At 50.1% G+C, this 24593-nt stretch overlaps 1 protein-coding gene across 7 annotated transcripts in view; it reads right to left on the bottom strand.

The window, feature by feature from the left end:
* LOC122363926 (rho GTPase-activating protein 45-like) overlaps positions 1–24593 on the bottom strand; it is a 70254-nt gene that overhangs the window by 24674 nt on the left and 20987 nt on the right. For 4 of the 7 annotated variants that reach the window (XM_043333827.1, XM_043333774.1, XM_043333790.1 and 1 more), the window contains exons 2-3: positions 11723–11838; positions 7164–7306 (exon numbers count right to left, since the gene is read on the bottom strand). In XM_043333827.1, the coding sequence (XP_043189762.1) occupies positions 7164–7306; positions 11723–11805 (226 nt within the window). In that variant the 5' untranslated portion in view covers positions 11806–11838. Of the gene's footprint in view, positions 1–7163; positions 7307–9555; positions 9798–11722; positions 11839–13842; positions 14409–24593 lie in introns of those variants that run through there. The other 3 variants (XM_043333817.1, XM_043333780.1, XM_043333808.1) reach the window with 3 other exon arrangements.

Below are 24593 nucleotides of genomic sequence, written 5' to 3'. Positions count from 1 at the left end.
ATTGACGAAAAACTCGTACGACCCTAGTGACGTCATAAATGACGTCGCGCAAGGTTACCAATGCAAAAGAAAAGCATTGGACTTTGCAAGAAGTGCATGAAATCACGATACCATGTACGTGGGATAGTTTTAGATCATTCTCGGCGCCAAAATAACAGTTTTTATATTTCCCCATTGACTTATAACAGTGATGTCACATGACCGACCTGACCTCACGTAACCTTAAAAATTCCCAGATATACAAGCTGTGAGACCTCTGGAGGACACCATGTATGAGTCCTGTAACTTTCATCTCGGACAGTTATGGTCGTTGGCGTCCAAAACAATGTCAGAATCAAACAGCCTTTTTCACCCTCGCGCTTATAGGAAAGAGGGTTGGATGAACCCTCTTTTCACTTTTTCAGATGACTCAGACTTCAATTGAAATTTCAGTAACCCGTGATGTCACTAGGCAGCTTTACCACGCCATTTGTAAGCTTTCCTCCCGAAATCACTATTCGAAACCGTTATCGTGACGTAAAATAAATACATTTATAGAAAGAACACCTTCCTAATTTTTTGCATACTTGTTACCTAACAATGAGCCAAATATGTTTTTAAAGAAATAAAAATTCAAAAAAATTTGGTCCCAAAGTCCAAAAAATACAAATAAAACAAAACTAGATATGTCATATATCAAAAATAGCGTATTTTTCGAAATTTCGAAAATACATATTTATCTCTGTTTCATTGCAAGTTCAATGTTATATAACATTTGGCATTTGAATAATCCGTCTTAGAGCTACAGTCCGCCAAACTTAGCGCTGTAAAGCAAGATCCAAAAAATGTTATACACCATAACTCAAAAAATACTTATCTGATAAGCCTGAAATTGTTACAGGTGGATTCAGAGCCCCTGATTACCCCTGAGACCAATTCTCGTCAAATTCCGAGAGATGAGGGTGTCAAATTGGAAAAAAAGTGGTACGATCTATCGTGGAATGCCCCAGGTATTAAAATGTCTATGCACATATATGTTTAAAATGTTCGATGTTCAGTCTAACGTCGCCGTTTTAATTCAACAGTCACAAACAATGGCATGAAAATCCCTGTCAAAGAAGCACCCCCACTAGCCTAACCTCCCGGAGTTTCGGTGCCTCTCCGGTCAGTGCCTCCGTTTCGCGGAGCCCTGGTGGGCCGGGCGGTGGGGAGGGGGCGAGGGAGGGGGGGGGGCGCCGACGGCCACAAGGTCGCCGGTATTTTTGGCCGCCCATTTGTGGGTCAGGTGCGGCGCTCGCGGGGCTCGGGCGGCGCCACCCACGCTACGTGGACAGCAGCACGTCGCCCTACCAGCCCCTGTCTGCAGACAGTGCCGGGAAACCACCGTCTCCCGCCCGACCGCGACCGCGCCCCGACCGCGACCGCGACCGCCGGCCGGCCGACAGCCGACACCCGACCGCGGGCCGGCCCATTTCCTGTCTGGCACCGTCGAGACGCACCCTTTGGAGAAATGTTTCGTCAGATGTAAGCCGGCCAGAGTGGTCCGGTGATGGCCTGCTTTGTCCAGGTCCCGGTCTGACGCTGCCCCGTCACGACCGCAGCTGAAGGCAGGCGGATGACTTCTGACGGCGAAGGGCTGACGGCTGACGACTGACGAATGACGGTTGACGTCTGGCGTCTGACGTCTGATGTCTGACGACCGACGGTTGACGGTTGACGGCTGGCTATTGACGACTAACGACTGATCACGATTGATGGCTGACGACTGACGACGGCCACGCTACGATTCGATGTCATATGCGAATGATAGGCTATAGTGTTCTGGAATATTTTGAGATATTGACTTTACGAACAAATCAGACGCTTAAAAATTGTAAATCTGAGGGCTCATTCATAGGAGAGGGGCGAGAATGTGAGGTGAGTTAAGGACGGACTGCATTCTGACTTTTGAGGGGTCAGAGGGAAAGGAAGGAACTGTGAGCAAGGAAGGGATGGGTTCGTCAGGTCAACACAGAAAGGCAGGACTGTGAGGTAGGGTGTGTCACTAATCGCAATGCAAGGTGCTCCATCGATTTTATTGTGCTCCACTCATGTGGAAAGGGCGTGGCATTGTTAATTTCTCGCAAATTTTAACCCCCAGGCGGCGCCGAGCGAGAGAAGTTTGCCCTATCTCACAACATAGGCGACCCTAGCGCCCCTGGCGGCTGTTTGTGAAACTAACAGGCCGTTGACTGTATGGGCTTATCCCTGCTCTCTGTAAGCGCGTCTAGGGACAAATAATAGTATGGGCAGATTGTAGAGAGTGCAAGCTAATGACGAATACCTATAATGAATACAATATATTGTCACAGGGGCCCAGGAACATTCTTCAAGTTGGGGTGCAAGCCCAAAATACCTGACATGACGCATATGAAATAGTAGCGTAGTCAGGGGGCCCAGGAGGCACGTGCCATCTAGTCCCCCCCCCTATCGCATTCATAGGACCTATCGGGTCGGAGGGGCTCTGTGGCACCAGTTTACCGCTCAGGGTCTATGCTGGCCATATTTCGATTCAGAAAGAATAGGGCTCGTAACAGCACCTCGTGAGTCCAAAGAAGCCTCACTAAATTGTCCATGAGGGTTACACGCCGGCTTCTGAAGGCTACTGGCGGCCTCTGAGGGCCCTTTACCGGCCTCCTATGGCCGCTAGTGTGCCTCTGAGAGTCCTTGCCGGCCCAAGAGGGGCCATATCTAGGGCCTTACGCCAACCTGTAATCAGTAATGGCCTCACACCAATGTCTCTGACGGCCCCATTACGACGACTGTGAGACTGAGGGCCCTCACTGGTGCTTCTGAGAGCCCACCCGGCCATAAAGACCCTTGCGGTACCAACTGACCTCTGAGGGTCCACGCTGACTATATTTCAGCTGAGAAAGACCTCACAGGTCTCGTAGGAGCACCTAATGAGCCCCTAAGTACCCACACTAAGATCTCCGTCAGGGTCTACGCCGGCTTCTGAGGATCCCATAACGGAGACCGTGAGGGCCCTCAGCAGGGCCTCTGAGGGTTCACAACCAGCACCTCTGAGAGACCCACACCAGTGGTTCTAAGGGCCCATAAGGACACCACTGAGGGTCCCCCAAGCCAGTGCCACACCATTTATGCAACCCTATATTGGTGGCTCTGAGGTACCCACACCTGCGCCTGTGAGGGTTCGGCAAAAGCATATCTGACGGCCACCTACCTGCAACTCTGAGGGCCCTACACCAGAGACTGAGGGCCGCACTGGCGTCTCAGAGTACCTTGTCGGTATCTAAGGACCCCACAGGGCTTCTGAAAATGCCGCCGGCCTCTGTGGGCCCCTTGCCGGTCTGAGGTCCCCCTCCCCGGTCGTTGAGGGCCCCCTGCCGACTTTTAAAGGGTTCGCACCAGCAGCTCTAAGGGCCACACACCCACATGTAACGGACCCACACCAGTGTCTCTGAGGGTCCACAACGGCGTCTGTATTCTGTGAGGACCCTCACCGGCGCTTATGAGGGATTCACACTAGCACCTCTGAGGGGCCACACGGGCGTCTGTGAGGACCCCACACCAGTGCCTCTAAAGGCCCCTAATTGGAGGCTCTGAAGGCCCTGCATCGGTGATACTGAGGGTCCTACCAAAGGCACAACACAAGCCATTAGTCTCCTTCTGAGTCCCACACGCCGCCCTCCCACCATAGGCGGCGGAACGGGGAGGGCACCGGGGCACCGTGCCCCCTCTGATTTGGGCATTTTAACATTAGCCCTATGGGCGTTGCATGGAAAGAATGGGACCAAAAGTCGGCAGTGTCCCCCCCCCCTCCTCTTAATTGAAGGTGTTCCGCCGCTACTGCCTCCCACCGGAGCGAGTAAACCTGTATCAATCAACGACTTTACCACCGTTGTACGTCATAATGTTCTCATCACGCCAAATCAAATACCATCCGGAACCAAAATGATCCAGTAAAAAATCTGACCTACCAAAGTTATGATCAAGTTCAGATAAAATCAAAGTGGGATGACAATAGCAGGTGTTCTTAAATCGATGCCGAATCAGCAGAAACCATTCACATGCAAGAGAAATACCTTGTGCTGATGTTTATATAAAACAGACATGTAGGTTCATAAAAGGGAGCAGAGATCCTTCATCGTTGCATCATTGTTGAGGGGGCGGCGCCCACTCGGCTCTCAAGTTGGAGGGGGGGGGGGGTAAGCGCCCCCACTGCCCCCCCCCCTGTTCCCCGGGGTCTATGCAGTGAACGACGCTACAAAAAAAAAACATGTGACACCTAATAGCAGGCACTATAAACATGCGCTCGTACGTATCCCGTCAGACCAGGACGGGGATCGGGGGTAGTACTATGCAATATACATTAACACAGAACTATTTCGTGCTTTAAGATGCATAACATCACATTTTCACCAACATTCTGAGTGCCAGACAAGCCAACAGCAAGGCGTCATTTCGGTAAAATGCATTTAATGATGATCGTAAGCTCACAAAGCATAGCGAGCGTGTTAGTTCAAAACATTGCCGCTAGGGGCGCTGAGGTCGCTAATGCTGAGAGATAGGCCAAAGTGTCGGCGGTCGGCGCCGCATGGGTGTTAATATTTGGGGGAAATAAAAAATGCCACACGGTTTCTACGTGTCTGGGGCACGATAAAATCAGTGGAGCACCATGTTTTGCGAAAAAAGTGCCCAAAATGACACACCCTACTGTGAGGTAAGAACCTCGGAGGTCAGCAGTGGACTGGGAGGTCAGAGGGGAGGGGTGGACTGTGAGGTCAGCACAGAGTGGTGGACAGGGATCAGCACAGGGGTGGGACTGTGAGGTCAGCAGCGAGTCTGTGAGGTCAGAGGGAAGGGTGGACTGTGAGGTCAGAGGGCTGGACTGCGAGGTCAGCGGGGAGGGTCGAGGGATGATCTGCGAGGTCGGCTAGAAGGGGACGGGGCGGCGGGGTGCCAGCCCCGGAATAGTCGCCGTCACCTCGGGCGCCGCTCTATAAACGATCCGCGGCGGCGCGCTGCACGGACAGGTGGCGGTGACGTCACGGGACCGGCCGTGACGTCATTGGACCGCCGCGGCTTCCGCCCTGTCTGGTCAGTGGCCTCGGCAGGGCGGCGGCCAACGCGTGACAGCAGGCTTTGTGGTTCATGGTCATTAGATTTAAACACTGAACTGGTCTCCAAGATTAAGTCCAAAAAAGCTCCCGCGCTAAAAAAAAAAAGTCTCCGCCGCCTAACCTTAGCTTGAGTGGCGGGACATTTTACCCTTGGATTAGTTTTTGGGAAGGCGTGTGAATGAGGCATAAGCATATGCAGGATTTTTATGTCAAAGTCCTAAGTGACAGGTAATTTTTGTAACATTATCATTATATATAATAACTACTCATAGGTTTGTAAGAAAACGGGGCCTGTTTCGGACGAATGTCACCATAAAAGGTAAATATCTCGCCTTTTTAAATAAAATAATTTTTTTAACTGAGTTAAAAAAGCTACCCTGATCAAATATTACACATTCATTTAGTGGATCAATGAAAAGACTTCTAAAGCGACAAACATCTTGGATGTTTCTATTGACAACACGCATGTGCCACTAATTAACATGACCTTTTCAGAACATATCATGAGGCTGACCTAAGGCTTTTGTATAGGTATGTTGCTTTTCAATCGACGCAGCAAGTGTCGCATCCATTGCACGTATACTTCTAAGCGATCACCGACTACCTTGTTCGAAATAATTCACAAAAAAAAATTCGTCGCGTGACCTGACATCTAGGGCTCCAAGCAAAGCAATCATGTTCTAAACATCCCGCTCTCGGCCACAAACCGTCCGCCAACCGCCGTCCGTACGACTTGAGGACGTCATACGCCGACACCACAAGCCACCATCGATCTGAAGCGTCGTTCTGCGCGGTACAGACAGGCCGGCGCGTGTCGTGCCCATCGGCGGTTGGACGGGGTACACCGACGACCCGCGGGCTGCCGAGGAAGGTAGCTCTATTGCTGAGAAGAGGTCGGAACAGCGATATGGCGACGACAGAAGGCCAATAAAAGGCCTGTGTTAGGACTGCAGCTGGCTTTTGATGGAACATGCATTAATACTTCCAGGATGTTTTCTTCTGACAATGCAATGGGCAGAACAGAACGTCCATGACATGCCCCAGAAAGTGGATAGTTTCGATGGCCTGTCTCTCTCTAAACTCCCCGTAGCATTCACAGGCGTTATGCTCGAGCCAATTGTATGTAGCAATTGGCCAGCTCACGTCCCCGCCCGGTCGGCAGTGCACAAAGGTGAGGTCCCTGTCGTAAATACCCGGAGCTCCGACGGACGTCACCTGACGCGTCTCCGGCAGTGCGCCGGTGTGTGTTTTATTTTGGTGCGCGTCGCGCGACCAGGGTGCGTCGTCACTCGGCGCGCGCTCGCCGGCATTGCCGCACGGCGCGCCGGCTGATCAATACGGAACGGGTGGCGCACGGCGGCGTGTTGTGGCGCGGTCAGCGGCAACAGCGGCGCGCCTGTTTGCTGACTGGACGCGGGCAAACAGAGGTCAGCGCGCGGCCTCAGGTGACCGCCGCCGGCAGGCCCCACATCGGCCCTCTACCCCGTGCTCTGTGTGCATTGCAGTCAGTCATGGCCGGGCCGAACCATGCACTGGACACACGGGAGGAGCACAAGACCATAGAATTGCTAGGGACCAGGTATAAAAAAGAGAATCAGCATGAATTCGAGAACACGATTGTCTTCCTCTTCCGTACGGACAGCGGCGACAAAGAGAGACGGCACCCGTAGCCGGCACGGCGGCCTTATAACGCGGTACGGACCATCCGTCCCCGGTCAATATGAGGACGACGCAGCGTCAATTATCAAACTCGTCCGACCAGAGAAAATTAGCGGGAGTGACAAACGTCGTCGACGTCATAGAATGGTTTGATTTCATTTCCACGGTAATATACATATCTACCTAAGCCTGCAGTGACCTAATTTCGGTCTTCTCCCTGAAAAGATTTCGCTACGGCGAATCGAATAGGTCGTTTTCTCGCACACGAATCTCACGTTCACAACCCACTCTCAAGATAGATGGAGTGGCAAGTGGAGCTATCTCTCGCACAATCTGTTGATTTCACTGAAAGGAATTGCAATGTTCAACATAGCACACCGGTTCAACAGCACAGGGACTTACCTTTATCTGGGTGGAAGATGCGTCGCAGCTTCCCGAGAGCCTCTTTGAAGGCGCGCACATCGTGGGTGAGTGCCACGATGTCCTCCTGTTCGACCAGGTGGGAGTCGGCTGATCCCTCGCTGCTGATACTGTGCAGCGACACACTGCAACACAGCATGACAAAATACTGTCAGCGAACACATTAATTCCTGCATGGTGAACATAAGTGCAACAATGATGCATACTAAGGCGGGACGCAGTGAATGAACTGGCCCCTCCACTGCAGGCTTAACCATCGCAAAACTAGGCACAATCAGCCGGTCAGTTCTCACAAAATTTTCCGACTTGCAAAAAGAAGTAGGTAGAGCATAATGTTGTTGTCCATTCATATCACATTTATCTAACAAAAAGAACGGAAAATTCAGAGGGTGAATAATGGGGACGTATCAGAACATAATGGGATCGGATCAGCAATACACACAGTTTGCGCCTTTAACTATAATATATTGGGCCTTTCAAAGGCCTCTTTGAATCATCTTGATTGTCATCTTCGATCAGTCACATGGGCAAGGCTGCTGAAGCATGGATCTATCGATTGTTAAAATTGGATTGACATAATCATTATCATAAGCACACCTTCCTGTTATCTTTCCGAGAAATATTTTCAGCGACGAACAATCAATCACATGCTTGGATGGTCTTTATTAAGTGGCGGCGAGATTTAATGAATAGTTAACAGTTCCGTGCAAACCCGGAGATTGATTATGCCTCCGCTGGACAGATGTTGCCGAATCGAACACTCGACACTGATGTGGGTTGATTTGATCAAGCGCTAATGCAGATTCACTTTGACCAAGGACCAAGACGCGGTCCAATGGACAGATGAATGGAAAAATGACCGACGGGATTGCCACTGGTCTCAAGGTCCATGCCTCAGGTGCTATGTTATGCAGAACATGATAAGCCCTAAGTTTGACGTTTATTTTCGCTTGATGAGAGCACATCATAAGTAAGCAACGAAAAACACGTTTATAGCTTCCAAAGATAACAAGATATCAGGTCCATAGGAAAAGGTTGTGTCAGACGAAAACATCGTTTCACAATGTATCCAAAGATGAAGTTTCAGCTCCTTGAAATTTCGGTTGCTTTTGGTCACAAGTCCAGTCCCCCTGGACATACAAAGTAGGTCACGGTCCCTCCCCATCCCTCTGGATCCCGTGACTGGTCAGGGAAGCTGCTCGGCGCTCACATGATGTGTCGGAATGTGCTGCAGGGGTGCCGGGGCGTTTGGGATGAATGGGCCGTGTGCTGCACAGCTCGCCTGCCAGGAGGACGGAGTGTGAGGCAGTTGGCGGCTGGCCGGCCGGTGACAGGTGCGAGACAGCTCACCCCATTCGCATTCCACCAACCCGGTCAGCCAGAGCGCTGACTCAAAACTTACCTTGACTGAGGACTTTAAAAAGAAAAATACAGGACTGCATTGCAATCCATATAGCTGCGGATACGCATGGTCACTATCGTAATTGGCTTTGGACATTGGATAACATTTATTTCTGAACGCAGCTCAAATGCAAATATTATACCTACCGCGGTTTTTAGCTGACCACTATATAGACTTAATGATGCCTTTGAAATTGATATAGGAACTCGAGGGTCGAGATATTGATGAGTCGCGAAGGTGGTCTGTGACGTATGTTAAATTCAAGACACCAATATTTAGCATCCTACAGCAATTCCGCGGAATAATAAAATGTTCGCTGAACAATAAACTTTGGACTGGTTTACATTCGCACAATGTCGCTAAGTTGGAAGAAAGACATTTTAAATGAAAATCTCGAGTCTTTAGGTGAATGTGGTTTGCTTATTATAATCGCTGACGTGGCCCTCGGTATATCGCTCGAGTCGATAACGGTCCATCAATCCCCCTAAAAAGGTATAAGGCACTGTACAGTTTATCTTCGCTTTATCTCGAAACGTTCGAGAGGCTCTTGACATTGTTGACATTGGTTAAGTGTCGAATGTTAAGAGGTTCCTGGTGTTCAAGACCTCACCTATAATGACAGGCACAACAAGTGTATAGTGATACAAAAAAAAAAATAGGAATTATTTATTGTTATTGAACTACCTTCCGATGTTAAAAAGCTTTTATGTATGAAGCTGCATTGGGTTATAATGATCAACATCGTTCGTACCTCAATAAGAGCGTTGAAGCATTCTACTATATTTTTTATAGTCGGAACTGTTTAATACAAATTTTACATCATAGGTCAAGGTATGTCAGCAAAAACAAAAACCAACCAACTAAAACAAAAGCTTTAACCGTCTTAATGATAGAGTATCACAAGCATAAAGCACGAGCAGATAGTCGCTACCAGTCCGCCTGCTCTGACGTTCTGCCCCGGGCCCGACTTGCCTGCGCCCGATTTGAGGATATCTGCTGCGGCGATCGAGACCGACTCCTTTTGCGATGCAGCGGCACCAGTCCGCTGCCACACTTCGCTGTCCTACCACTGTTCTGTCTCGGCCATTCCAGCTTTTGGCACAGATTGGCGTCGCTTGAGTCGTGTACCCGAGATCCAGCGACTGGACGCCGCGCTGGCTCCACAAGAGCCCCAACCGCGACATGTCTCGAGCACCACTCGCTGCCAACTGACCCGACCCGACCCGACCCGACTCGACCCGACATGGCTGACCCGAGGCGGTTCATTCCCGAACGGTTCGGTGGGCGGTGTCACTCAGACCTACAACTGGAGGTGCCTGAAGATACTGACGCTTGGTAAGTAGTAGGTATGGCTTCGTTCAGCGTATGCTTTTACCCAATTGCGGAATAGTATCTATTTATCCCAGTGATATCAGTATATGTCCATCCTACCCATATTTAGTATTCATAACGACTTTATATAGCAATGATCTGAGACGAAGTAAAAATATTTTCCTGTAATAATAAATAAATTATTTATCATTCAACTATTTTAAATGGCATGCCCCCGGCACCGTCAGAAATCGACGAAAATTTGTGTTTTTTGAAGAATAAAAAGAAAACTAAACAACATTTATATGAAAACTTTGTTTTAAACTACGCAGCAGTGCGTAAGGAACCGAAATCCGATGAGTTCTTGGATTTTGGAGAAACTTTTTGGCCACCCCGCAGCGTCCAAGATTGTCTTTCTGGATCCGCCAATGGTTTTCTTTATAGATCATGTCTGTTCACATCTCTTCCTTCAACAAGTTTGCCTGCACACTGATTTGTTCTTGCTCATTATGCATAAAGAAAGAACTTGAAATATAATGTATAGAAAAATCGGTCATGTTTAAATGAAATTACACAAAACCCGCATGAAGTCCAACCGGCGGCATTATGTCTGTCCTGTCCTTTTGAGACGATCAATACGGCAGCACGAGACGACATTCCAGTGTCTGGTATAGTTTGGCTACCATCCAAGAAATTCAAGGTATGAAGTGTTCAGAAGAGACTTTGCTGCTCTGTCAATACAGTAACGAGCGGCCTGGATAGGGAACCGACTCAAAGTTAACTGAAGGAGGGTCACGCAAAGGTTACGTTTTCTGTCGCAGCTGGCACGCGAATGCGATCGCAGGAAAGCTGACCACGCAATCAAGAGAATGGGCCACTAAGTGCGCTGGCTGGCTGATTACAAAGTAATGATGATAAATGAGCTGGAGCGCATTCAGCAAAATAATATGCCGAATGTAAGGAGCCGGCAATAAGCGCCATTATGGTTGAACGTGGAGTTGCCGCAAATACATGCAAACAACCGGGAGACGCTAAACGGAGCAAAAACGTGTGTTGGTATGAGCTGAATAACGTTCTAAATAATCAATTAATGGGAAAATTATTCACCTTTCCAGACAAATTGAAATTCGATAGCTACCTATTGGATTAAGGCATTCTTGAGCCATTCTTGATCGCTTACTCCTGTTTCTAAAGAGTGGGATAAGTGATGGCAACGCCGCCCACCCCTGACATCCTTTATACTTCATGACACCCAGTACCCACACCCAGAAATGTCCCAGCAGCAGCGCTCTCTCCAAAGTGGCCGCGCAAGGACACACCGGAAGCGGACCCACAGGGAGCGCGCAGCGACCGGAAGCAGAGGGCCGCCGCCCCGGAAGTAGGCTTCGCAGGGCGATTGGGCGCCGACCGAGCCCCGATAGGTCCGATCGGTGTCTTTGACAGGTGCCGCCAACGGAACCGTAATGGGCTGGGAGGAAAGAGAGGTGCGTGAAGAGGGCTTGGAGACGACAAGCGGTGGAGCGAGATAGCTTGCCGCACTTGTGCCGGTGACCTGTGGTTCCTCTGGTCACCCACCTGTGGTTTCTCTGGTTGGCCACCTGTGGTTCCTCTGGGACCTGTGGTTCCCATGGTATCCCGCCTGTGGCTGCTGCTCATTTCGAGGCTGGTGGGGCTGTGATTCCTCTGCTGGGACCTATGGTTCCCCTGGTTACTTACCTGTGGCTGCTGCTGATGCCGAGGCTCGTGGCGCTGTGGTTACCCTGGTTACCTACCTGTGGTTGCTGCTGATGCCGAGGCTGGTGGCGCTATGGTTACCCTGGTTACCCACCTGTGGTTGCTACTGATGCCGAGGCTGGTGGCGCTGTGATTCCTCTGGTGCCTGCCGGGTGGAGTGACGCCGGCAGCCTCCATCACAGCGGCCAGGTCCTCGGCACTGCCCGGAGTCTGCCCGACACAGGGGGAACAACTCGAGTCACAAATACGTCAGCATGGTGCACCGTCACATGTTAGCAAGGTGAGCCGTCACACATGAGCACGGTGCACCGTCATGCTTTGAGCATTCAAACTTTATGTACTTTATGTATGTATGTACAATCAAATATTTACTGTTTAAATTGCAGACGTTCGGCGCGCTGGCATTTATATTGTCTTTGCATTTGTTTCTGCACATTCATATTACATGCTCCCATGCCAACGAGTCCAAAGCCGACGAATTAACGAGGTCTGGCAGAAGATGCTTTGATAGGGCAGTTAACCCGCGGGGTTGTGTTCCAATCGATAGCGTAATAGGTTCGCTCTCCTTCTGTCAGGCGAAGGTCGTTGGACTAAACTGAAATCAATAGCATAACGACACGTTGCGACGTGGCCGGCGACCTTTCTGGATTATGCCAGCAAGGTACTGAATTTCGTTGAGAGCATGAGCCACTCTACCCTATGAACCACTACCGCTCTTTTTCTATGTCTATAGTAAGGTGAAACACTTTCCTTTGTCACACTAGCACTAGTGTAAGGAGAACGAGGAATCAGCAGTTTCACGGCAACCCGGGACGGCACTACTGGACGCTGCAATCTCCAGATGGCATATCTCGGAATTAAGGTGGTCGGGAATGACGTTCCCGGCAGTCAGGGATGACAAACACCCACTGCCAATGGGTGGAGCGGGGAGATGCCTCCGCAGCCGGCACCGCCATCCGCACCGAATCTGTCCCCGGTGACCCGAGCAGGAGTCCGACCCCTGCCAAGTTTTCGGATGCAGTGTGGGAGGTTTTGATGACGGTCTGTCCATGTCACCCACAGTGGATAAGAATGGGGCTGGCCACTCCGGTAGCATTGTGTAGGTCAACATGACCTTATAAAGTACCCTGTCAACCACCGTGCTGCAAAATGTCAACATAGATGAAAAATATCGCCTTTCAAGATGAAGGTCGCGACTGTTTTGCCTCCGTCGGCAGATGACCGCGTCCTTCGTAAGTCTTTTCGTGGCGATTTATGACAACGTACACAATTGATAAATCGATCAGATGCAGTCAGACCACGGTGTGGTGATCCTTATAAATGAAAAGAAATGTCTTCGATACTGAGCATGTGGGAGGAAATCCCGGTAGGCATGGTGAGAAGATACTGCCTTGCTCACACCTTTCCACCAGGGTAGGCACGGCAGAAGAGCGGTGGCCCACCCAGACAGGCACGGTAAGTGATAAACCACCCGTGCCCGCCTCCAGCTCAGGGGACCGTGGCAGCCACGCTCCGATTAGCGCGGCTCGTTCATGGATGGATTTCTGGAGCGTTCCGGTTCACATCCCAGCCAGCAGACACCTGTTGTCTGGATCCAGAAAACTATGATACCGACACCACTGCTGACACCAATTCAACACGTATACTGGCAGTGGTAACGCTTCTCTTTGACCTTTATTCATGGTGTCGGAGAAGACGGAGCGGTATATGTAATGGGCATTCGATCGATTCTAGACAGTATGATAGACGTTTGTGCCCTTCATACGGAAATTGGACGTCATTCATGAGATTTATTAATCGCTATACACAAGTGCCGCATGACTTGCACGCATTTACTATATATAGCGCCGAAAGTAAATTTATTTGAAATATTCATTTTAGATGTGCCTTAGCCCTTAGAAGTAGGTACCAAGTACCCATGCTTGAAACAATTTTCCAAATAAGGTCATTTAACTTGGACGTTAGATAGGCAGATATCAATTGAGATGTAGATGATTATAGATTTAGAGCAACTTGTCCACTTTCAGTGGTCAGAGTAAGTTATAAACAACAGAATAACTCAGAGAAATGAAGATGGCTGATGTTTAATTTAGTAAAACTTGTCATAAAAATAAGCATTTATGACTCTCGCAACATAACGAGTTGAAATAGAGGATGAGGAATGGAAAGCTAACAATGCGCGGAAGGTAAATCGAAATATTCAGTGGCACCTACCGGCTGTCGAAAAATGGCGGTCGGTCGACGTCGCACCGCGTCGATATACAGCGTGTCCATCTTTCTACGACCTGATCAACTGCACAAGGCCGCTCAAGGCAACATCACGCCGCGGGTGGTGGCACAAGTTTTGGTACACCGACGAAGGTTGCCACCACCAGTCAAATCAGGCAATGCTTGGTAATATCACCGAGTGCTTTGGTTCAGTCAATGTTGGTCCACGCAGCGCCATTGTAGCGATAAGGGAGATGAGGCAGAGGCCAGTGATGTTACATGGATGTCTGGAGATCAAGCGGAGGCCCGTGGGATCAGGTGGAGATTGAATGGGTCAAGTGGTGGTATGTGTGCTCAAATGAAGGACTAAATAATTAGAGGAAGACCCGGGGCATTAATCGGAGGCCCGAGTCAGTGCAGAGTCCGTGGGGTTGGATGGGTTTTCGTGAGGACAGACAAATGTCCGTGTGGTCAAGAGAGGGTCACTTGAGTCAAGGAAGGGTCACTGGGATTAAGGAAGGGTCACGGGAATCACTAAGGTCACCGCAAGTGCCACTGGGGTGCCGCGGGTGACAGCAGCGCCGGGGGTCACGCCAGGTCGCGCGGACACCAGCAACAGGTCACCACCGCCGGCCGACTGAGGTGGCCGTCGGCCGGTCGTCGGGGCCGACGGCGCGCCGCGCAGCGCCGACGCGTCGACATCGACGCAGCTGGGGAAGGAAGGGGAGGGCCCAGCGGCGAAGTTGGCCGGGATGGGAGGACTGTACATGTGCTAAGCCATCGGCAGGTGTGTAATAGGGAGGTGTGAGGCGGGAGGAGAACGAGCACCGGATGTCACCGTAAAACTTCGAGGGAAGGCAGTGGGAGGATGTGGGCGGCGGTCACCCGTTCGCTGCTTGTGCAGCCTCTTCCGTTTCGTCACCATCCTACCGCCTCTCCTGGATACGAGCACTGACAGCCACTTAGCCAGCAACCACCCAATACCATTTGACCGCATCTGACAACTTCAAGATAACCGTTCCACCGCCACAAATAATTATAATCCACTCATCCCACTTACCACCATCCCGCCGCCATTATGACGAGCTATGACCGTCCCACCGCACCGCCACATGACCGTCCCACCGCCATATATGATATATGACCGTCCCGCCGCGCATATGACCGTCCCACCGCACCGCCACATGACCGTCCCACCTCCATATATGATATATGACCGTCCCACCGCGCATATGATCATCCCACCGTCCCATATGACCGTCCCACCACCTCATGCAACAATCCCACCGCTTATATGACCGTCCCACCGCCATATATGACCGTCCCACCGCCCATGCGACCATCCTTTGTTTTGTTGGGTTAGGCCCTTTCGGTCGACAAGACCATTGCAGAGCCGGAAGGATGATAGGAATTAGGGAGAGACATTGGTCTGGGCAGGCACCCTAGTGAGTCGCCGGGGCTGTGCCCGTCCAGAGGACAGGCCACCCAGCCCCAAGGCACTCACTGCACCCGGCTACGGGGTGCGCTCCCTCAGGAGCAGCGGTGCCGCTCCAAGGGAGCAGCCCGCATGAGATAAAGTTGCCTGTCCAGCCCGGAGGGGGGTTGCGGCTTGGAGGAGAAGGATTTCAGTATCCTGAGGATAGAAGCACGGATAGGTGCGACGGAATTCGGATGTCAAAAAGCGCAGATACTGTGAGCTGGTGGACTATACATAAAAGACTTACCTACTGTAATTACCGACTTAACATCGCGAAAAACGAGACATCAGATACTATCTGAAGACATGCTCGGCAGTCCAGTGTTTGATGTCGGTCAAAATAAGATCGGTCATATTGTCGGGTGCAAGACAATGTCAGATCTATAATGCTTTCAGATATCGGACACTTCTCGTCGAGGCCTTTGAGGCGCCAGAGCAAATGTCGGATAAAGATATCATCAACAATCGCTCACCTTGATACTGCAGTATTCGACACAATCGGCCACACTATCGCAGCCCAAATATAGTTCGGTACTCACCCATACAGTAGGCGTGTCTGCACTTCACAATGCATATCTAAGGCAAACATCTTATCCGCGCAGGCCTGCAGATGTTCATGTTGTCACTTGACACTTTCTAGCAATGGCTGTTCGACCGGGGTTTGGAAATGGCACCAAGGTGCAATGTATGCTGCGGTCTGCAAAAAGTTTCACTGCAAATATTTGCTTCGATATCGAGTTCCTCCGTTAGCTCTCCCTGTCAGCGCTCCATGGCGGCTCGACCAAGAGGAACTCGTAGTAAAGAGAAATGGAAGACTATCATAATGGCATGAAGATCAATCGAACTATGCCAGTGTGCCCCGTGGGGACCACACCCACACCACAAAGTCCCTCTTCCCCCCCCCCCCTATCCGTCCATGGCCATGGCATTGGGCCGTCCCCGGCTCTTGGGACGCCGAATATGGAACCACGGACCCTCGTCCAGCATCCCCGCTGACCATTCCCTCGCAGCGGCGGCCTCACAGCACTATCCCGTGCCGATAGCCGCGAGCCCTGAGGACCAGGCCAGTGACAGAGCTATTTACTTATCCGCCACGGACAAAGAGCCATGTCCGTCAGCGGGCAAACAGTCGATGACGTCATACTGTTAATGTTGGCGACACTGCCGACTGTTGGCACTCGCCTGATGACGTCAGACAGTAGTTGCCAGTGGATCCTCGGCTGTGTGTGCACGGCACGAGTTGGTCACACAATCATGTTCATATATTTGCTTGGTCGGCAGAGTTGATAGATTCGTGTCGTATTGTACTTCCTTGACAGATGCTCATAGCTGCGCATGAGATAAAGATAATAAATTGCCAATTATCTGTATCAACGTGGGTGATTTCCTGAATGAGTAAATGCTCATTAAGCTGATTATCAGATGATATTTATTAAATAATTGTTATTTTTCCACATAACATTTGTTTTCTTATTATTCATACTTGCCTAAAATATATATTCACTTTTAATTACGGTACCATCCATGAAATGTCGTGGAGTGACGACGGTCGCAGTCCGATACATACTTAATTTATTTGTATGGTACCTACCGATTTCAGCTACCATACGAGTCAAGCTCGTGTGGGTAGGATATTGAATACGTGAGTAGGTCGTTGAGCATGTGGGTAGTACGCAGATCGTGTGGGTAGAACCTGGGTAGAACGTTGACGGTGCGGAGAGGAAATTGCATGCGTGGGTAGAACTCGTATGTGGGTAGAACGTTCGTAGGTGTAGGTTCAGAACATCGAACGCATCGGTAAAGCCCCGACTTTGTGATCGTTGTCTGCCGACTAAGCGCGGACCGACGATATGTGCTGTCACAGCACCAGTAGCATGCAGGCGCCGCACGCCCGGCGGGCAGACATATAGGTCAGAGGTCACAGCACAGCCGGAGTGGGAACGGCTGGCGCTCGATAGCAATGGTCGCCGTCGCGCCGGGTCCGGCAGAGCGCACCTGAGGTCGAGTCCGGCCACCTCAGACGCCACACAAAGTGTCAGGAAGCAAGGAGGTGCCACCTCCCTGTCCTACCCTCCCCGAGATCCTGAAACAATCACGAGAAAGCCGTATCAAATAACGAAGACTTTGTCTGCTGGGATGCGCGGCTCGTTCATGCCACATTTTCGTCGGGGATAAGGTGGCAGATGCGGTTTCAACTTGCATCCAGGAGACGGCTGCCGGCCGGCGACATGGAAACGAGTGAAGACGGCCGGAAAATTGGCCCGTCTCTGTCCACCTTTTCTAGCGAACGTGTCGTCTCTGTTCTGACCACATTGTCGGACTAATTATAGTGTGCTGTTGTAGTTGTGTGGCCGCTGCTGGTGATTCGACCCACCGCGGCAGGCTACGACCGTAACATCAGTTCGTGGTAGAGCTGAGATGGTCGTCCAGTCCGATATCTTTCGAGTCCGCCGGTCGTGACCCCGCCGGTCGACTGCGGTCCACTGCCCCCAGCGGAGCGATTTTAGCCGGCTCGTCACCGACAGACCAGGTGCCCGTGGCAGCCATCAGAGTTACGCGAGGACACGGGCCTACTCGGAAGCACCCGGCTGCTGCTGACTCGGACGTCTACGACCCAGTTCCCGACTCAAAGCGCGGCCATTACACTTCCTCTTTGTTGCTAATAATTCGGTCTTGGCTTCAAACAGCAGGAACCCCCAGAGGCCTGGTAACTTGTAACTTGGACTAGGAAGTATCGCGAGGAGTGGCGCACCACTGCCGCTGGGCCCCGCTGCCTTGGAAACTTTGCTGCATAGTTAGATCCATTTTTAAGATAAATTACGATGCAGCGTTACAGTACGAGGAGCATCCAAAGTCACGAATCTAAGTAGCATTGTTTGACAGGTACTTGTATAAATTTGTTTTTCATTTGTTGAATTGTTATTCAATGCAAGTTGCAATGCAAATATGAATGATTCAAATAACTGTAATTGGCTTGGTGCATTAAATGCCGCATGTCAGCATATTCGTGAGCATATTTCAGGCAATTGTTTGCAGCTACGGTTCTAGCAAAAAAACTAATGCAATGGAAGTGTTACTGCAGATAGAGATCGTCATTAATCAATCCTCGCAGAGCTTCCACCCTCCTTTCAAAGTCTGAGTTCGTCTCACTGTTTCCCGATTTATAAAGTTTCCGTTTAAGCATGTTCAGCATGGGCCAGCCGAGCGGTCGGACTGTGACAGTCTTCCATGACGTGGTCTAAAAGAACGCCTCGCTATGACGTGGGCTGGAAGGATTGTCTACAAAGTCGTGGACTAAAGAGACGGTTTGCTTTGCTGTGTGGACTGGCGCATGGCAAATACATACTCTCTCGTAGATAGACTGCCTATAACTAGATAAATAGATAGACGTTGGGCAGTTGCAGACATAACTGGATAACTGGATAACTGGACAGTCAGTCTGCCTGTAGCGTGCCGAGTCACTGCTCCCGAGAACGCCAGCTAATGGCAGTCGAGTTCTCCCTAAGGGCTCCCCGTGTGGCTGCGAGTGGCTGCGCTGGGGCCAGGAGCCCTCCCGCGGAGACGGCGAGTCTCCGCGGCTCACGACTCGCCGAGGGAGGGGGGGGGGGGGGCGGCAGTGACGCTGCAGCGTCACTGCCGAGCCGAGCCCACTGACGGTTCGGTTCAGGACTGGGCCAATAGAGACGCAAAGTTACGGGCTACCTACGTAAAACGTGTGGACTGAAGTGTTGAAATGCAATAGCTTATGTACAGTTTTCAAACATAATAGGTAAGTTACTTCGTGCTTTTATCTGCCTACAATCTACATATTCTATCATTCTATTTTTGGCAGCTTTCATGTTTTTATCAAAATCCAAAATTCAAGTTTTTTTCATTCCAAATAAAAGTACCAAAAGAATATACGTTATGGCTTCTTAAGCAAATAATGCAACTGACACTACCCAGAGCAACCATGGTACCAATCTGCATTAGATACATCCGATTGAAATTCGATTTACCAGAGCCGTCGTTAACCTTCGCCCTGGTGGGGGGGGGCCATTTTGGCCCCCCCCTGTGGTTTTTCAGCGATAACTCAGAAACCACTTGAGTTAGCGCCCTGAAACTTTGTATAGCTGTTTATTCAACATTTTTACATCATGTCCTTTTTTGGGGGGTTCGGGTCAGGTCAGGTCAGGTCACAAGGTCACCAAAACTGACACCACCTCTAAAAAAGTTCAAAGCTCTCTCAAAGGCACAGCTTTTATCCGATCGATGTAAAATTTACAGTACTTGAAGATGTCACCCAGCTCTACAAAATGGCTATCTCGGATTTTTTATAAATGTGACCTAAGGTCAGGTCAGGTCATCGCTGCTCCCCATTATAAGTCAATGGGAGAATCGAAAAGTAGTTGTTTTTCAGCTAAATCGGGCGTGATTGTTCCTATATTTCGTTATTGAAGTGTCTTGGGTCAGCAAATCACAGCCCATGTGAAACCATTTGCTTGTGACCTCGCTGAGGTCACGCTAGGTCATCTCCCTGGTCACCAGAGGTCACCAGCGGTTTTTCTGCACTTACTTGTTATTGAATAGAGATAGAGACTCCGTTCGACGTTTATCGTGTTTGTCTCGTCAATGCGGATCGAATGATATGCAGCATGACCTATTTCGGTAAGGTCATGACCTTGACCTGAGGTCAAATTTTCAAAATGACCTTTCGAGGTCAAACTATATATCATTCGACGCGTCTCGACGAGCCAAGCACGATGGTGCATGAATCGTTTCTCTATTTTCTCGTGAATGCATGCTATAGTTAAAAACATTTTCAACGAAATTTGCCAAGTTGACCTTGCATGACCTCTGTAGGCCAAACCGTTGAGCTGAGGTCAAATCTGACGAACCTTGGCGAAAGAGCTTGAAAAGAGCTATCGATTGCTTTTTTCCGCGGCTCTCTAGCTCTTCTAGTTTCCGAGCTACAGCGGAATATGTCCGGCAACACCGAAAACACTGAAATTTGACCTATGATGACCTCTAGCGACCTCAATATTGACCTTAGCGAAAAAATGACTGAAATACTTTCGAACGTACTTGTTATGGGCTTTCGTTTGCTTTTTTCCGCGTCTTCCTAGCCCTCTTCGTTTTCGAGTTAGACGGGGGGGGTCATTTTGGCCCCCCCCCACCAGGGCGAAGGTGGCTCAGACCCACACCAGGGCGCGGGTTAACACCGCTACGTCAATAATCGTTCACGTGCCTGCTTGCCTGCCGTGTCCGGCCCAGACGATGAATGACTTCCTGTAGTTCGAATCAATTTAACATTGGAACCTAATGCTGACCCTAATGTTGGGAATAATAAGTGACGTCATTAACTCCTTTCCACGACCCTTTTTGTACTTTACCTCCCTCAGCCGCCGACAGGTCACTCAGCTGAGGGCGGGGCGCTCGCTGCACTGCCGGCGGGCCTGTCACGTGACTTGTTGCTCAGCGGTGCCGGACGGAGCTCCTGGCTCGGTGCCAGTGGTCGCGTCATGCGCCCGCCCTGGGCCGGTGACAAGGCTGTCGGGAGCCGACCCAGGGCCGCCGCCGCGCCCCGGGCTGCGTCATCCAGCCAGCGGAAATCAGCCAGACACTTAACAACGCACGACGGGCGGTGAAAGAAGTTGGAATGAAAACAACACACGCAAAACTTCAAAATGACATCGAACACCATACATGATTTATGTCTGCGATAATGTGTAACATTTCAAGGTTGATCAGCCTCTTATAAGATTGATAAGATATGCAGGCCTATGGGTTCGGTGCACCAGTGCAATCTATAGACCCATTGACGCGTGATTCACGCAGCCCATGTGTCAACCGGAAGCCTTGGGCGACAGCGATGGCACTGCGATAGCAGCATCCATTTATAGCCCGGCCTTTCTATCGTCAAGTATAGGATGATAATTTAAATGCACGTTTCAAGTGGGGTTTAAACTGATGCCACCTACAATCGTGCACCTTACCTCGCCGCGTGACCTTTTATCCATACTCACGATTTACGAAAGCAGCGGTGGTATCTCAACAGGAACATTGCCCAACGTTGCATTATAGGTACTGCTATAAGTCCCATGCATTATATTTTGCACAGCTAAGATTGTCGACATCAAGAATCGTGCGTAGTTTTCCTTGAAATATATTTTTTAACATAATTAACTGGCCATAAGTGTAAATAGATATATTTCAGTTAAACAGTTCTAAGTTTTGTCCACATAAAAAGCGAACAAGAAGCCTTCCTTTGGCGAGGCGAGTCAGCTGCCTGTCGATCGGTTCGTGTTGCGTATCACGGTATACGGCTAGCCGCGGGGCGCGACCTACCTATACGGGCCGCCGGAGTCGCCCGACAGGGGCTCATTCATCTTCATCGGGGCGGAGGCGAGACGAACGGAACGGTGCCCGAAGCAGCCATCCGCCTGCCGCCCCGAGCAGGCCATCGCTGACACACGACCGGTGCTCGGCCCGGCACTGCACCTTCCAATCACCTGAGCACATTATTAACAATTTGACCAGCTGAGTGGAACCGTACAAAACGACGGTAGAAAATAATAAATGGAGCGCGAAACATACTTACGAGGTAGTGTACCTAATAAATAAGAAAACAAAGCGCTGCTAACCTAGAAGCCTGGTGCTGAGCACCAAATAAAAATGGTGATGCCTTCTTTTCCATTGACACCGAATAACACTTAGTACTTGGTAGATGCATTTGTTTGTAATCTTTATAATAATTTGTATTTATAACAATTTGTTTGATAAATGCATTGTTGTTTAAAAACGTGTTCGCTGTTCATCAAATTCTGCGCCACGGTGCGTGCACAATTTTGTTATAAAACTTTATTGACATTGTCGTGGCATTGGACGTCTAAACATTTGCTAGCGATGCATGCTAGATTCAAATCAAAGGGAGAGAACGTGTCGGCTTGCGCCTAATTATATCATCGTAGGTAACCGAAACTCGCGAGGTTAACTAACTAAAAGAACAAAGGTATAGGAGATCAGTCGTTCAAAGAACCTCGGCTGGTAGTCCGCTCTATCGACCGCGGTCTTGTTTTACAGCAGTTTCCGCGGTCGGACAAATCCCAATCCAACCGACGACGACGAACCTGGCTGTGCTAATGTGACATCCGACCAGGTGCACCCCCTGAGAATATATTGATCTATCATCGTTCGGACGGACTACTATATGATATAGCATAATGATCATCGAATCAACATTATGCGCTCAACTGCACGGCGCACCAACAAGTATATTACCAAATGATAGACTAATTGGCCTGTAAAGTCGGCCAACGGACCGGCGCGTGGGACCGCGGACAGCGTGCGTCAACAACGATACCGACTCTGTCTGGCGGGCAGTTGCCGACGTCGATACCAACTCTGGCGCGACAGTTGACGTCAAAACCGACTCTGGCGGGACAGCTAACGTCGCCACTAGAGTTGCAAAATTTCCCTACCGCACTACCGGCATGCCGGTAATTTTTCACTACCGCAGGTTTTTTGGTGGTATCTGGCATGTCTTGCCGGTAGCATGCCGGTATTTTTGATTTTGCACAAAATTTATCAGCATATGATTCAAACTTTGGACACTAAGAGGCTATTGAATTGTAATAAGTTGGACAATGGGTGGCTGCTGGGTGGGGCGGTTACTGAAATTCCCAAAATGTGGCATCTCATGTAGGGGTAAGCCAGAATCAAGAATGCAGGTTTTTTTAGTATGCCGGTAATTTGGCGGTTTTTTTTGCTTGGGGCGTGGTAGCATGCCGGTATCCCAGAAAATGTTTGTGGGGCGGGGCGGTGCCGGTAGCAGCCCATTGGGAAAACTTTGCAACTCTAGTCGCCACCGACCCGGGCCGGGCACTGAGCGCCGACACCGACCCACCAGAGCGGTCAATAGTGAGTGACGCTCAACTCACAGACTGGACAGCCAATTCGGCACGCCCGCGGACAAACTGGCCTACCTAGCTGGGCGCGGCACGGCGGTCCAAGGACTGTGACTGAGTACTCGGAATGGACCTGTCAGCCGCTTGTCGCCGTGTAACGAAATGTTTGTTCAATTGGTGGTCAGATAGACGGTGACATTCACCAACGGTTGAGGAAGTGCTGACACTCCGACATTTTCATCAACAGCGTTGATAAAAACTACGCTGCTAAAATGGAATAATATCAATTGAAATAGCTTTATAGGTATGTGCCGAAGTCACGATACGTTCCCTGACTTAAAGGGAATATCCCACCTTCTAAAATGTTGTTAAAACCAGTTAAATTGTGCCCGACTTTATAGATTGGATGACCAGGAACACGGTTCTGGCATTTATTTTTCATTTAACATCTTAGGCTTCCCATATTCCAAACACAAACTTTCAAATATGTGACGTCACAGCCCAAAATTACCTCCTTCCCCAGGCCACATTACTGTCATAAAGCTGATTCTTTTTACTCTGTAGGCACCACAACAAAGTTCAGACCAAGTTTTAAGCGATTTTGCAACGAACAAACCCATTTAAATCAGAATGACTAAACGAGATGACGTCACACTAACGGTCGCTCCATGTTGAAGATAGGGCCTTGCACAAGGCCCATTTTCAAATGAAGGGAACGAATTTCTTCAACACCAAGAGGCCGCGGGGGTTGCAACCTAGATAGATAGTGGTTTCTGAACCTCGCCGCAAACTTGGCTATCTCAACTCAAACCCCATGTTAAAGGTGGGATAGTCCCTTTAATATCAACGGTTGTCGTTCAACTTAGCTTAAAAATGAGTTTGGCCTATGCGCTGATCAAAGCTCACCGGGAAGTAGAGTCTTTCTGTGCTTAGGTACTACCAAAATTTCAGAGGTAAATGTATTGAAGGCATGGCCGTGCTGCACCAAAAACAGCGAATCTGTGTTTTATTTTCGCTACAAAAAGCAAGCGACTAAAGCACATCAAGAAGGTCGATTTTTACTTGGTTGGCCCGGAAGTTTGACCTCTATGGCGGCGCTCGTCGCACGGACACATTGTCCACCGCCATATTAGAGCCTTGCGTGTCGGCATTTTCACGTCGCACGCGACAGAAATCCTGCAGCGGTGGAGTCCCGGCCGGCTGCGGCCGAGGCAGGGCCACCCGTCGAGGCTCGCAGAGGGACCTGCCGCGCCAAGCCACGCGGTCCGTCCGCCCGACGGCTCAGTCACCTCGCAAAGGTCAGCTCAGACACTATCGCTCTCCAGCCAGAGGGGATTACTATGGTAAACACGCGCTGAGCCAGTACCGGGGCTTTATCACAGCGCTGTGCCAGA

This window comes from Amphibalanus amphitrite, unplaced genomic scaffold (genome assembly GCF_019059575.1).
Source record: "Amphibalanus amphitrite isolate SeventyFive unplaced genomic scaffold, NRLGWU_Aamphi_draft 000027F_arrow, whole genome shotgun sequence".
Classification (NCBI taxonomy): domain Eukaryota; kingdom Metazoa; phylum Arthropoda; class Thecostraca; order Balanomorpha; family Balanidae; genus Amphibalanus; species Amphibalanus amphitrite.
This window is presented reverse-complemented; position numbering and strand designations above follow the sequence as displayed.